Below are 14,003 nucleotides of genomic sequence, written 5' to 3' on the forward strand. Positions count from 1 at the left end.
TAGCTTTCATTGTATATATTTTGAAAATGCATACACACTTTATGATGCTTAGCTCTTCTTAATGAACTGACCTCTTTATCATTATGTAATGTCGCCCTACATCCCTGGTAACCTTCTTTTTCCTGAAGTCTACTTTGTCCCAGCTTTCTTTGATTAGTGTTTGCATAGTATATTGCTTTTTAGTCCTTATATTCTAAATAAGCCTTTTTATTTAAAATGAGTTCATTGTAAAGAACAGATAGCCCAAATTTAGATTCTTTGCCAATCTCATATTCTCTGCCTTTTAATTGGGTTAGTTAGATCATTTACATTTAATATAATTATTAATATATTTGTATCTACCATGTTTTTGTTTGTTTTCTAATTCTTCCATTGTTCAGGATTTTCATTTTTCTCTTCTTTTGAATACTATATTTTTTGATTACATTTTATCTCTAATATTTGTCTATTATTTATACTCAGTTTTAAGTTATTTCTCTTGCTGTTCTAGGCTTTATAAAACATATCTTTAATGTTTCATATTGTACTTTCAAATATTAAAGAATTTCATATATGAGCGGAGAAGCCTAAAACAGTGCTTTAGTTTCCTCCCTTCGTTTCATATTGTAATGCTTTGTTCCTGCATATGCGGCGCCTCCCACATAAGTTGCTATGTTTGCTTTCACCGGTGTTTCCCAGTGGATGTTGCAATGGTACTCCCCTCAGCCACCACTGTTACATGTTGCTCCAAACCTTCCCTTTTCTCTCATGACATTTTAATGCCATGGATATCCTGTATATCTATTTTGTAACTTTCAGAGTGCTGTAACACTCATGATAAGAACTAAGAACTTTTTTGTCTTTCAAAGGGCCAGCTTTAACTCCCTTGGGGCAATAAGGTCCCCAAACGAGAAATCGTGTTTCATATGATGAGGTATGTTTTAAAGAAATTAAAAATAAAAAAAAATTTATTTGTCATTCTTTTAACCGTCTATCACTCTCTAATTGTGTAGATCCACACTTTTTTTTTGCCTAAGGAATTGCTTTTATTAATTAAGTTGATTGGTACATTTTAGATCTACACAATGATCACATTCATCTTTGGGAATGTGTACCTATATGTTATATAACTTAAGTCTTTTAATTTTTTCCCCATTCCCTTACTTGCCCTTCAACCAAAAGAATTTATTTATTTATTTATTTTACCATTTCTTATAGTCCAGCTTTCTGGTAATGGATTCTTTTGTCTCTTACTTGATGAAGTTAAACTTTATATTTTTATTTTTGAAAGCTGTTTTCTTTATGTATAGCATTCTAGATGAACAGTTTCCTCCTCTTTCCATGCTTTGAAGTTGTAACTTTGTTAGCTTTCACTTTATATAGTGTTTGCCGAGGAATTGGCTAAAAATTTGCTCCTCTGTATATAATACACCCTTCACTCAGCTTGTCTAAAGATTTTCTTTTCTTTTCTTTTCTTTCGTATTTAGTACAGGTCTACAGGGTCTACAAGGTCTCACTACACAGATTGGACTTGTAGCAATTCTCCTGTTTTCAGCTTCCCAAGTGCTGGGATTACAGGTGTGCGCCACTATGCCAGGTCTCAGTTGCCATCTCAGTGCTATCTGGGGACAGGGCCAGCACGGTAGGCCAGGGATCGAACCTCTGACCCCTGTGTCTGCCTAAGCAGGCACTGTAATCCACTGGGCTATTTGTCCAGTCCTTAAGATTTTCTTATTCTATCTCTAGTTTTCATGAATGTGACTACAATGTGTACAGGTCAATGGGGTTTTGTTTTTGTGCTTATTGTACTTGGGATTGCCTGTACTTCTTTGGTTTGTGTGCTTCTTCAGGGATGGATGACACTACTGCCACATGCTTTATTAGTTCCAGAATATTCTTAGCCATAATATATTCAGGTATTTGTGCTTTCACTTGTCTTTCTGGGGCAAATTACATGTATTACAGACCTTTGATACAGCTTTTTATTGCTAAATTATTTTAATTCTCCCTTTTCTCTTTTATAATTGATTCAGTTTTGTAGTACATTCTTCTTTTTCCATTTTAAAGAGAGAGAAAAAATAAAAACAATAAAACAGTTTTGAAACAGGTTAGTAGGAGGGTTACAATAGCTAAAACATTGTATATTATTGTCTTCATAGTAGTTAGAGTACAAGGTACAGGCACGATATCTTGTCCAGGCAATATGAACAAATGAATTTTGGTTTTATTGAGACCTTAGCTCTTAAAATGGGATTTTAAAAAATATGTCTGATAGTGTTTCTATTGGATAACAGACATTGTGAAACTCAGTGGAAACTGAGATAAACAGCACTTACCCAGGAAATAACCATGCTTCTCCCAGCAGGCCATTAACTAGGAGAGCTGAGTGGATCTAGTGCAGGGGACTGGGCTTGAATTTTGTCACCACCAAGGTCACTTTCAGTACACTATGACTTTGAACTCCATCCGTGAAGGCCACTACTGCTTTGTGCCTTGTGTAGGCTCTGGCCTTCTGACAAGTTGATCTCAGTGTTCCCACTACATACTCAGTTTTCAGCAGTTCTTTCAGTAATCCTGGGCCACAGACAGCTCTCTTGAGGGCCTTCCCTCTCCCAGCAGCAGATACTGTTAGCTCTTGTTACTCAGGGCTGACTTCTGCATGGGCTGCCCTGCTGGGGTGACGGGAGGCCTGGTTCGCTAGCCCATGCTCCGTCCTCAGCAGACTATATGTACCGAGGGCATTTCTGTCCTTCTCCCAATCCTCATAGACAGCTCTGCCTTTTATTTGCGAGGACTCTTGGTGGGAGGGTTTCTGGCCCCTTCTCAGTGGTAAATGACTTGTAATTTATCATTGTTCAGGGTCAAGTGCCCAAGAATTTGTCTTCCATAAGGACATTTGGCTTTGAATGCAGCCACCACCTCCTCACCCCTCACACCCCCTGAGGAGTGAATCTTTGCCTAGATCCTGAAGTCAAGTCCCTTTCCTTGGTTGTTGAAGACTTCTGATCTAAAGGAGAGATGGCTTTGCTGGGGATATGAATGAGCTTCTGTGCTTGTGTGCAGCTAAGATAACTTCTCTTTGGTCTCCTCCTGTTGTCCTGTCATCTTCCTCATGAGCACCAGGTAGCATGGGTGCAAACTGCTTTGGTCATGACATTTGGTGCTCCATCTTCAAGAAGTTTTTTTAAATGGTCTGTCGGTTAGTTGGTCTGTCTGTCTATCCATCCGTCCGTCCGTCCATCCGTCTGTCTCTCTGTTTGTCTGTGTATCTTGACAATTCTGGTGATTATTGTGTGTTTCCAAGCTCTGTCAAACATAAAATTCTTCACAGGTCTCCTATTCTCTTGAATAAGTTGTTTAAAAAATTTCTTTTCAACCAGTTGCTTTGAACTCCAGCTAATGGGCTCAAGAAAAATATTGATTTCAGATGATCTAAATTTTCTTGTGGCAGCATCGCACTCTCCTGCAATTGTCTAGGTCTTAAGTGGAGCCAACCCCTGAGAGTGTGTTAATAAATTCTGTTTGTTGTTCTTCTTACCTTATACTCTTCCATTCTGTCTTTCACCTGAGTTTTATCAGAGGCTCTTGAGAAATAAAATATATTAGAGAACTATAATCAATATTGTCTAAAAGGAAATTGCTTCTTAGGGACTTAGTATAATAAATTTCTAACTATAAACTAGGAATAGAAAAGATGTGGCTAGGTAAATTTTCTTTTTAAAAGAAATCCCTCTATCTTATAATTCATTAATAAAGTAAAAAAATTTAAGATGTAAGTAGAAATAAACAAAGTGACCTCAAGAAGGTGGCAGCATAAAATATGACCAGCTCTTGCCTTTTCATAGAACACTGATTTAATAACTATTCACCAAAAATGGGTTGCAGCAACTTGATTAAACCCAAGGCTGAGCACTTTGCATTGAAAATGCAGGCTATGCCCTTCAGTAGTAGCTCACAGGCCCTGTGTCCCTGGTAGAAGATTCACCAGGCTTGGGCCTGAAGTAGCCTCACCCTCTCATAGATTCAGACATAATTTTCTTTCACTCACAGGTCCAGAGTAGCCCTACTTATGGTAAGTGCTACCAGGAATAGACAAACAATGTCACCAAAGGAGCCAGTAACTAGCCCTACAGGAACCTTCCTCACCTATGACTCTGGTGGCATGCTCATTGCCGTATACAGGGTGGGGGTGGGGCGGGGTGGCACAAGTTCCAACCATTGACCTACAGACTTACACGCAATTCTGTCTGGAACCCATAAGCAATCCCACCTACACTGGAATCTCACAATCAGGCCTGGTCATAGGAACAGTAGCCCCACCCACCATGGCAGCAGGCCAGCCTGCCCATAAACCCTCATATTAGGGCTCCCTTCACCCCAGTGTGATACATCATCTTTAGACCTCATCTTAGGTCTGACCATAGACTGCTGCCTCGCTCATCTACTCTGGCAGCCAACCAAAGTGTAATCGCTTACCAGCCTAGTTGATGGGGATCTTCGCCAGATGAAACTAATTAGCAAGAAGTGGAAGAAGTGACATTTCCTCATATGTTTGCACTCCAGCTCCAGGCTACCAGGAACATACAAACATAAGGTCACCAAAGGAACCAGTAACTAACGCTAAAGAAATTGAGATCCACAGTCTGCTTGATGAATAATTAGAAACAATAATCTGAAAGCATCTCTATGAGTTTAATGAGAAAAGCAGATGGGTACCTTAAAATTGAAATCAAAACTAGGATTCTAACATGTAAATAAAGTGAGAAATTCAACAGAGAAATATAAATCGCAAAGAAGAACTAAGCTGAAATGTTGGAATATAACGAAAGCACTGAAAATCCAATGGAGGGCTTCACTACCTGATCTGACGAACAAAAGAATTAATGAATTTAAGGACAAGTCATTTGAAACTGTCCAGCCAGAGAAACAAAAACAAAGACACACACACACACACACACACACACACACACACACACTCCTGTAAAAGCAAACAAACAAAAACTGAGGATGGAAGACAGAAAAAGAGTAGGGAGAACCTAAGGGATTTATGGGCTCCACCAAGTGAACCCATATAGGCACCCTGAGAATTGTAAAAGGAAGACAGAATCAAAATGTGTATTTAGGGCTGGGAGTAGCCAGCCCAGCAGTGTCAGGGCCTGCCTGGCCAGCGCAAGGACCCAGATTCGATCCCTGGTATGCTGGCCCCCGGAACCTCAGGTGTACCACACCGGCTACCAGAAACTGGGCATAGTGGCACACACTTGTAATCCCAGAGCTGGAGTGGCTGAGACAGCAGAATCACTATAAGTCTGAACTGTGTAGCAAGACCCTGTATCAAATTCTGTACCAAATAAAACGAAACAAAATACCCCAAATACATAAGAAAGCTTATTTCATGAAATAATGGCTGAAAAAATACCAAAATCACAGGAGGGAAATGTATGTCTGGATGCATTAAGCCCCAGGAGACCCAAATAAGTTGACTGTGAATAATTAACACCAAGCCACCTTACAACTAAATTTTCAAAAGTCAAGGAAATAATTTTTCAAAAGTCGCAGGAAAGCACAATTTGTCTGTCACAGAGTCCAACAAAATATGCACTTCAGGAAAAAAAAAAATAGTATGGTGTTTTCTCACCAGATAGTCTTATCTTTGCATGGTGGGCAGTAGGGGATGTTGTGTGTCACAGAAAACCCACTACATGCTCGCTGTTTGGAAAGAAATAAAAAATTCATGTGTGGCAGTCTCAGTGACCAAGGTGACCCAAGCAGCAGTTCACTGTGTTAGTGAGTGTCTGATGCTAATGGCCACCACTTTGAGTGCCTCTTGTAATTGTAGAGGCCAAAGGTGACTCGCATTTTTTTTTTTTTTTTTTTTTACCTATTTGTTACAGGGTCTCACTACGCAACTTGGACTTATAGTGATCCTCCTGTTTTCGGTCTCCACAGCACTGGGATCATTGCTGGAGGCAGGAGGTGGTACAGCATGTGGTGCCAGGGATTGAATCCCGGTCCCTGTGCTTGCCTAAGAAGCTCTTAGTCCACTGAGCTATCTTGCCAGCCCTGGCAACTTGTATTAATCTCATGATGTCTCCATAAATTTAGCATTAAAATAGTTATGCATGTTTTTCTTTCCCTGAAGTGTCCATATCCTTGATGGACTCTGTATGAGGGGACACTTACAAGGTGGCTTTCTCAGCAGAGACAATGGGATCCAGGAGAAGGCAGGTTGGAATGTTTGAGGTAGCACAGGGCCACTCACTGGCACTACCTTGGATCCAAAGAAGTCAAAGGGAAATTTGGAAGGATCTCAAGACAAGTAAAAATAAAAGCATAGCAACATCTATAAGATGTAACAAGAACCATGCTAACAGAGAACCTTATAGCAATAAACACCTACACTTAAAAAGAAGAACTACTTCAACTACACAACGTACTTCTGTATCACAAGGATCTAGATGGAGAAGTCCAAATTTAACAGAATAAAGGACATGCTAAAAACTAGGACAGAAATAAATGCAATTGAAGCTAGAAAAACAATTTCAAGAATCAAAAAAAAAACAAGCTCCACTAAGCTTATTTTTGAGATAAATAATAGAATAAATCTTTGGCTAGATTAGCTAATAAGAAGGAAGAAGACACAAAGTCATAAATGAAACACTGTCATAGGAATAAAAAGGATTATAAGGAATTACAAGGAACAAATACACACAATAAGTTGAAACTCTAAAAAAATAGATAAAAGCCTAGAAGCATACAGTATACAAAGAGAGACTCAAGAAGAAATAAAAAAAAAATTTGAGCAGTGCAATAACAAATAAGGAGACTGAGGAGTAAATAACAGCTCCCAATAAAGAAAAGCCCACAGCAGAGAGTTTCATGGATCAATTATTCCAAACAGTCCAAGAAGAATTTATGCCAATTCTTTTTAAGCTCTTTCAAAACATAGAAAAAGGGAAAATTTTCAAAGTTTTCTGAAGAACAGAATTACTGTGTTACCAAAGCCAGACAAAGATACTACAAAGAATGAAATATAAAGGCAAAGTCCTCAGTGAACATAGTCACAAAAATCTTTAGCCAACTGCTACTAACCCAAGTTCAATGGCACTGAAAGGGTCACAAACTATGACCAGGGAGGATTTTATTCTACACTGTGAGGATAATTCAACATATACAGATCAATCTGTGTGATGCACTACACTAAAAGAATAAAGTTAAAAATTACACAATTATGTTAATGAAGCAGAAAAACATATGATAAAATGTAATACTATTTCTTGATTTAAAAAAATCAACCAACTACAGAAAAAACTTATCACAGCACAATAAAAAGCATGAAATTCAAAGGACAGCATCATAGCCAGGACCTTGGGAAATGCAGATCAAAAATCTGAAATCACTGTGAGTGCTAATGTGTATTGATGAGGCCATGTGAAAAATAGTATAGAAGTTCCTCTAAAAAATTAAGAATACTATTATGTGATCCAGCAATACCTCTCCTGGACATATATATAAAGAAGCTGAAGTCAGAATATTGAAGAACTCTGTGCTGCCAAGAGAGTGGAAACTACCCAAGTGTCCAAATGGCTACATGGATAAGCAAAACGTGGTATGTGAGATAGCATTCAGCCCTACAAGAAAAGGAAGCCCAGCATTTGGCAATATGGATGAACCTAGAGAACAGTACACTAGGTAAAATAAACCAGGCACATGGGACAAATACTGTGTGATATCGTCTTTACGAGGAACTAGAAACTTTCAAGGACATAGAGCCAGAGAGCAAAATCATGGCTGCCAGGGGTTTCAAGGAGGAGGACACGAGAAGTTGTCAGTCCAAGGATGTAAAGCTGTGTAAGAGGTACAAGATGTGGAGTTTTCCTGTCCAACGCAGAGCCTGTAGTGAACAACACTGTCTGTCAACAGGGCAGATCTTATGTTAAAACATAAAAATAATTTTTTTTTTAAAGGAGCTGGGCAGCAGAAAACTTGGAAGCAATGACTGTATTTCTGGCCTGATTGGGGTGATGTTCTTGTGGGAATATACTTCTCTCCAAACTCATCAAGTTCTAGAAGCTAAATAAGTCCAGCTCTGTACATCAGTCGACCTCAGTAAATCAGCTTGGAGGTTGCATTCTGTGGCACCCATGAAATAGTAATGCATTATTCATGTTTGGTAAAGGTGCCAGCATTTATGTTATATTTTTAGTTTGCTCTCAGGGCTGTACTCCTGTTTCACGTGAACACAAGACAGGTGTGCATATGTGCTTCCAGTGCCATGCACTTCACTCCAGAAAACACCATTTGTTGGTTCTTTATGCTGAGCCCCACCCCCCACATAACTTCCATCCTCTGTATTAACTGCAAGAAAGAATGAATATGCTTACCTTGTTTTAGAGGTGGGGCAAATAGAAATACAGAAAGGATATAATATTCTTAATATGTGTTTGCTTTTTCTTCTTCAGAAAGTATTTTGGAGAAAAAATTGGACTGTACTTTGCTTGGCTGGGATTATATACATCATTTCTCATCCCATCATCGGTTATTGGGGTCATCGTGTTTCTGTACGGGTGTGCCACAATCGAAGAAGATATTCCCAGGTGAGTCAGCTCAAAGGAAAAGCCCAAGTTCCCGTATGGTACTATATTGAGTTTCGTTACAGTTCCAAGTCCATCTTATATGTCTGCTTCCAAAGTCTTCACCTTATTTTATTTTTATTTTTTATTTTAGGGAAGGGTCTACAGGGTGTTCAGGGTCCTACTACTAGATTGGACTCGTAGTGATCTGCCCGTTTACAGTCTCCCAAGAGCTGGGATTATAGGCACACACAACCATGCTTAGTCTCAATTGCCATCTCAGCACGCCCTGGGGGCAGGGCCAGTGCAACAGGCCCTCACCTTATTCTTTAAAAAATATTTTTAGTACCCGTTTGCAGTACACAATAGGTGCATTCACCTGGGGAACTGGCTCATGTGCACAACACATCTTAGCTTTACCTTCTATACCCCCATCCTCTTAGTCTCCTTCTCACTTGCAAAAGTTCTGCCTCCTTGGTTTCTATTACCTGTATATTAAAGTTATTTAGACCTGGGCTTCTTGTTGAAGACAACTCTTATGATATTGAAGCTCATGTGTTAGTTGGTTCACTTAACATTAGGGTGTCAGGGTGCATCTGTTTTCCTACAAATGGCTCAAACTGATCTTTGTTTAGAGAAGAGTAGTGCTCTATGGTGTATGCGTACCACATTGGGTTTATCCATCTGTTGGTTGAAGGACAACACGTGACTTCCCTCCAGAGATAGATCTGGGCACTACGGACTCTGGGATGGCTTTGCAGCTGTACTGGGTGTGGCTCACTTCCTGTCCTGGTTGGGCTGTTCTCCAAAGCCAGAGTCGGCTGTGGGCAGTTGATAGACTGTTAGAAAAAAATCATGACTTTCTCCCTTACTTCATGACTTTTTTCTTTTTATGAACACCAAGGTAGAGTGTACAGAATGACTTCAGGCAGAAATCAGATGTCAATGTGGCCAGACACTTGTTGCAGTAAGCTGCTGCCAGGAGCAGGGGTCTCTGAATCTGAGAAGGGCTCAGTCTGTGGCTGGAGAAGTCAGAAACTGTGGAAGGTGGTGAACCCACAATGGGGCTCTTGGGAAGCCCAGAGACAGAATGAAGGCCAGCCCTCATGGGACAGAGAGCTGCACAGAGAACATCCCTTAAAATAGCATCCTTTGGTGCAGATGACATTACACACGAGCTGTGCAACTGGACAGTCTGCTCCCTGAGTCTTAGTTTCCTGGCTACAACGTGGGAATAATAATGCCTACCTCATGGTGCTCTGGGGACTGAAAGAGGCAGCATCTGGCACATGGTAGAGGATTAATAAGTGATTGCTGTGTGAATCAAAATATATGGAAAATGCACAAAGGGCAAAAAGATGCTTAGCTAATATTCAGAATTGAAACCTCTTGTTATTTTCAGAACTATCCTCACCAACTGTTGATGGTTAGTGTATTTTAATACTCTTTTGTTTGCAAAGTAGAGAAATGAAACTTTAACTAGATGGAACAAAGAAGAATTTGTTGGGAGGGCTTCCCAGGGTGCTCAGTGCAGGCACATGGGTGGCCTAAGGAACACTGGAATAGGGGCTTCTCTTTGCCTCTGGCCTTGGACATTCTCCTTTTGGATGTAAACACCATGGTTGATAGGTTGTGCATGGGACATCCTAGAGTTTCCAACTCAGTTGGTCTCAAGGAGAAATGTTCCATCAGCTCAATTTGACATTGATAGATGTCCTGGACCAATGACCATGGCAGAGGGACACAGTCTGTGACAACATGATAGTGCTTCAGTGACCAGGTAGATAAGGATATTGGAAAGACTATGGGTGGTAGGAATGGGGATGTCCACTGCAGATGGAGGAGGATAATTGTGAGAGGGTGGGCGCCCACTCTGGATGGAGGAGTGTCGTGGTGATGTAGTGGCCATCCTGCAGAAAAGGCCAAGAGCTGTACTTGTTAGGAAAAGGTACCCATCAGGGCGCAGGAGGCAGGTGGTGCTTCTTGCCAAGTTTGCAGAAATGGTCTTGCAAGTGATATAAGCTGGAGATGACACTGTTCATATGTAGAATGAAGCATAGTACCTTGCTGTAAAAGACAAGCGCTTGAACATTCTGGTGCTCCTCATTACTTCAGTACTGTCCATGAAGTGTTCCAGTTTGGGAATTGCAGAGCTTAGGCATAGGAGATAGGTAAGTAAAGTTCTGCCTTTTCCAGCCCATCAAATACCTGTCTTGTGCCAGGCATGGTGCTAACTGGATTGTATGTGTTGATTTCTTTGATCTTACAAGAGATCAAAGAAGTTGCAACATTGCAAACTATAGGATAAGCATTATTATTTCTGCCTAGAGATGGAGAAGTCATGGCCATGGCCAACAGCTTACATTTATCAGCACTGAGAGTCACATGAGGTCCGCTGCCTCGTGCTCTGAAGCCCTTGTCTTTTCCAAACAGCAGTGAGGCCTTCAGATGCACAGATCCTCGCTGGCTGTCCAGTAGCTTGACTTGAGCTTGCCTGGGTCCATTCTCACAGAACTGGGTTTTCCTTCTTTAGCTGTGACCCTAGAAAACTGACCTCAGGTTGATCAAAACAGGAGAACTCAGCCGGCCGTAACAGCGTACACCATCATCTCCAAACTTTGGAAGCTGAAGCAGGAGCATTAAAAGTTTGATTCTAATTTGGGCAATTTAGGGAAACCCTGCCTCAAAATTTAAAAAGAAGGGACCTAGGGCTGTGGCTCAGTGTGAAGGCCCCTGGTTCATTCCCAGAGCTCCTGAGATGGCGGTTTCGTGTGCTACTTCACATTAAGATTTGGGACCGGGCCCTGCTGCCCATATGGGAGTGCATGTGGCAGCAACCACTGTGCCTGGAAGTGGCCATGGCTGCCAGTTGTCTGTCTCCACAGAGGCACGCACACCACACATTCCTGCACACTCAGATGTGTGGAGGATGCACAGACTGAAGGGGCGACTGTCATCTTTACAGATGTGTCACATTGTCAGAGAAGGTCGCATTCACGACCAATGGATAGGAACCCAGTGGTAGGTTGGGGAATCCATTCAGTAATTTTTTAAAAAATAAACTAGAGTATGATAGGATAAAATGAAATGTCAGAATTCATTAACAGTAGAAGGAGGAATGTTTAGTGGCATGCACTTCAGTTTAGAATATGTTTGTGAGGTGAGGGTTTATATGTATTCACAAGCTCAAACCTGATGCAAATTTTTAAAAAAAATTATTGAAGAAAGGTAAAACAGAACTTCATAACAAAATAAAAGGCCATGACAATTATAGGCAACACATTACATAGTGTCATCTTCAAAGTCCTTACTCAGAGTACAAGATGTGGACATAAAAGTTTCTCCAATTGTTATAACACAAACCTTCCTTTTCAGTAAACTGAGAGACTCTAATTGTACAACTACTTTGCACTTTCTCTTCCTTCTTTTCCCCTTCCTCTCTCCTACTTCCTTTTCCTTTCCTTCTTTTCCCCTTTCCCTCTCGTTCTTCCTTTTAAACAATTACCTTCCACTTCACAAAGTCTACGTACATTCTAGATCTTATTTACTCATTCAATTTACCATACCAGAGAGACATCACAATGTTTACATCTGTGAGTCTGACTTATTTCACTTATGAATACGATCTCAAGTTGTATATATTTACCTACAAAAGTCTCAAGTTTATCTTTCTTTATGGTTGAGAAATATTCTATTGTGTAAAAAATACCACATCTTTTTTACCCATTCCTCGGTTGGTGGGCATTTGGGTCATTTCCAAGATGCACCAATTACAAATTGTACTGTTATAAATATGGGTACACGTATATTGCTGTGATATGAGTTTTTAATTCTTCTGGGAAGATATGCAGAAGGGGAATAGCTGGATTGAATGGTACCTCCAATCCTAGCTTTTTGAGCCATCTCCACATTGATCTCCATGGCGGTTGTACCAGTCCGCATTCCCATCAGCAGTGGAGAAGGATTCCTCTCCCCACAGTCTCTCCAGTATTTGTTATTGGTTGATTTCTTGATGTTAGCCATAATTTCTGGGGTAAGATGTTATCTCAGCCTGGTTTCAATTTGCATCTTGTGAATGGCCAATGATATTGAACATTTTTTCATATATTTATTTGCCGTTTGTGTCCCTTCATCTGAGAAGTATATATTTATCTCAGATTCCCATTTTTGGACTGGGTCTTTGATTTTAGGGGTGTCTCAATCTTTTTCAACTCTAGATGTTCTAGATATAACTACTTTATCTGAAGTATAATTGGCTAAATTTCTTCCCTCTCTGTGGATTGTTGTTTCACCCTGCTGGTGATTTCTTTTGATGTACAAAAAGCTTTTTAATAAGATGATTCGGCCGGTGGGACCGACTACTCGTACCAGACCAGGTGCAGCATGGGTGAGACCCTCTTCCACCCCCTTGGTATGCCCCCCACCACTCCGCAGCACCTCCCCCACCCCGCCCGCTGAGTAGGAATATCTGCCTCGTTCCAGGAACCCCCAGACCCAGTCCTAGCCCAGGTCGCGTGAGTGTGTGGGAGAGCTTCCAGTTACCCTGCACAGGCGGGACCTACTACATGTCCCAGCCCAGGCGCAGCATGGGTGAGACCCTCTTCCACCCCCTTGGGACACCCCCCACCACTCCGCAGCACCTCCCCCACCGCGCCCCCTGAGTAGGAATTTCTGCTGCGTTCTGGGAACCCCCAGACTCAGTCCTAGCCCAGGCCCAGTGAGTGTGTGGGAGAGCTGCCTCTCCCCCCTACTCCACCTTGTCACCTCCAGGCTCAGCTCAGGCCTGGCATACATGCCTGGAGTGTAACCCTGCAGCTACAATCCCTACAGAGAGTGTAGAGGATAGAACCACCCAGCTAGTCCAGGAACAGAACATCTTGCCACAGGGGCACAACAGGTTCACCCTTAAGGGCAGCAGCAGGAAGGAGCTGAGCACAGCAGCCAGACACAAGCTAGGCACAGCTGGATAAATCCAAACTTTGTAGATCTGCACCTGAACTTCAGTATGTGCTAAGGTTATAACTACAACGAAGATCTACAGCAAAGGTCAGAAGACAGTGCTATACAAAATGATGAGAAGGAACAAAATGCAACCTCAGAACCCAAGCCCACCTGTAACAAATGCAGAGGACACAAACACAGAACAAATTGGGAATCATACAGCTGAAAGCAATGAATCAACGGCTTCTGAAGTAAAGAAACAGCTGCAGAAATGTATAGAGAAACTCAGATTGGAAATAAAAAAAAATCCCTGAATTAATAGCATCTGCAGTAAAGAATCAAATGCAGAAACATATGGAGGAAACCCAGTGCCCACCCAGAACAAGTGCAGAGGACACTAGCTCGGCTCAAATGCATGAATTAATAGCGTCGATAGTAAATAAGCAACAGCAGAAAGATATAGAGGTAATCACAGTGCAATTCTTTTCTGAAATAAAAAAAGAACTCTTA

At 41.2% G+C, this 14,003-nt stretch overlaps 1 protein-coding gene across 4 annotated transcripts in view; it reads left to right on the top strand.

Moving 5' to 3' along the window:
- The window catches only part of Ano2 (anoctamin 2), a 372,934-nt gene that overhangs the window by 160,677 nt on the left and 198,254 nt on the right, over window positions 1–14,003 (top strand). For all 4 annotated transcript variants that reach the window (XM_012517437.2, XM_023703730.1, XM_023703729.1 and 1 more), the window contains one exon: window positions 8,442–8,576. In XM_012517437.2, coding sequence (XP_012372891.1) covers window positions 8,442–8,576 — 135 coding nt within the window. The remainder of the gene's footprint in view (window positions 1–8,441; window positions 8,577–14,003) is intronic.

Source organism: Octodon degus, unplaced genomic scaffold (assembly GCF_000260255.1).
Source record: "Octodon degus isolate 3935 unplaced genomic scaffold, OctDeg1.0 scaffold00178, whole genome shotgun sequence".
NCBI lineage: Eukaryota > Metazoa > Chordata > Mammalia > Rodentia > Octodontidae > Octodon > Octodon degus.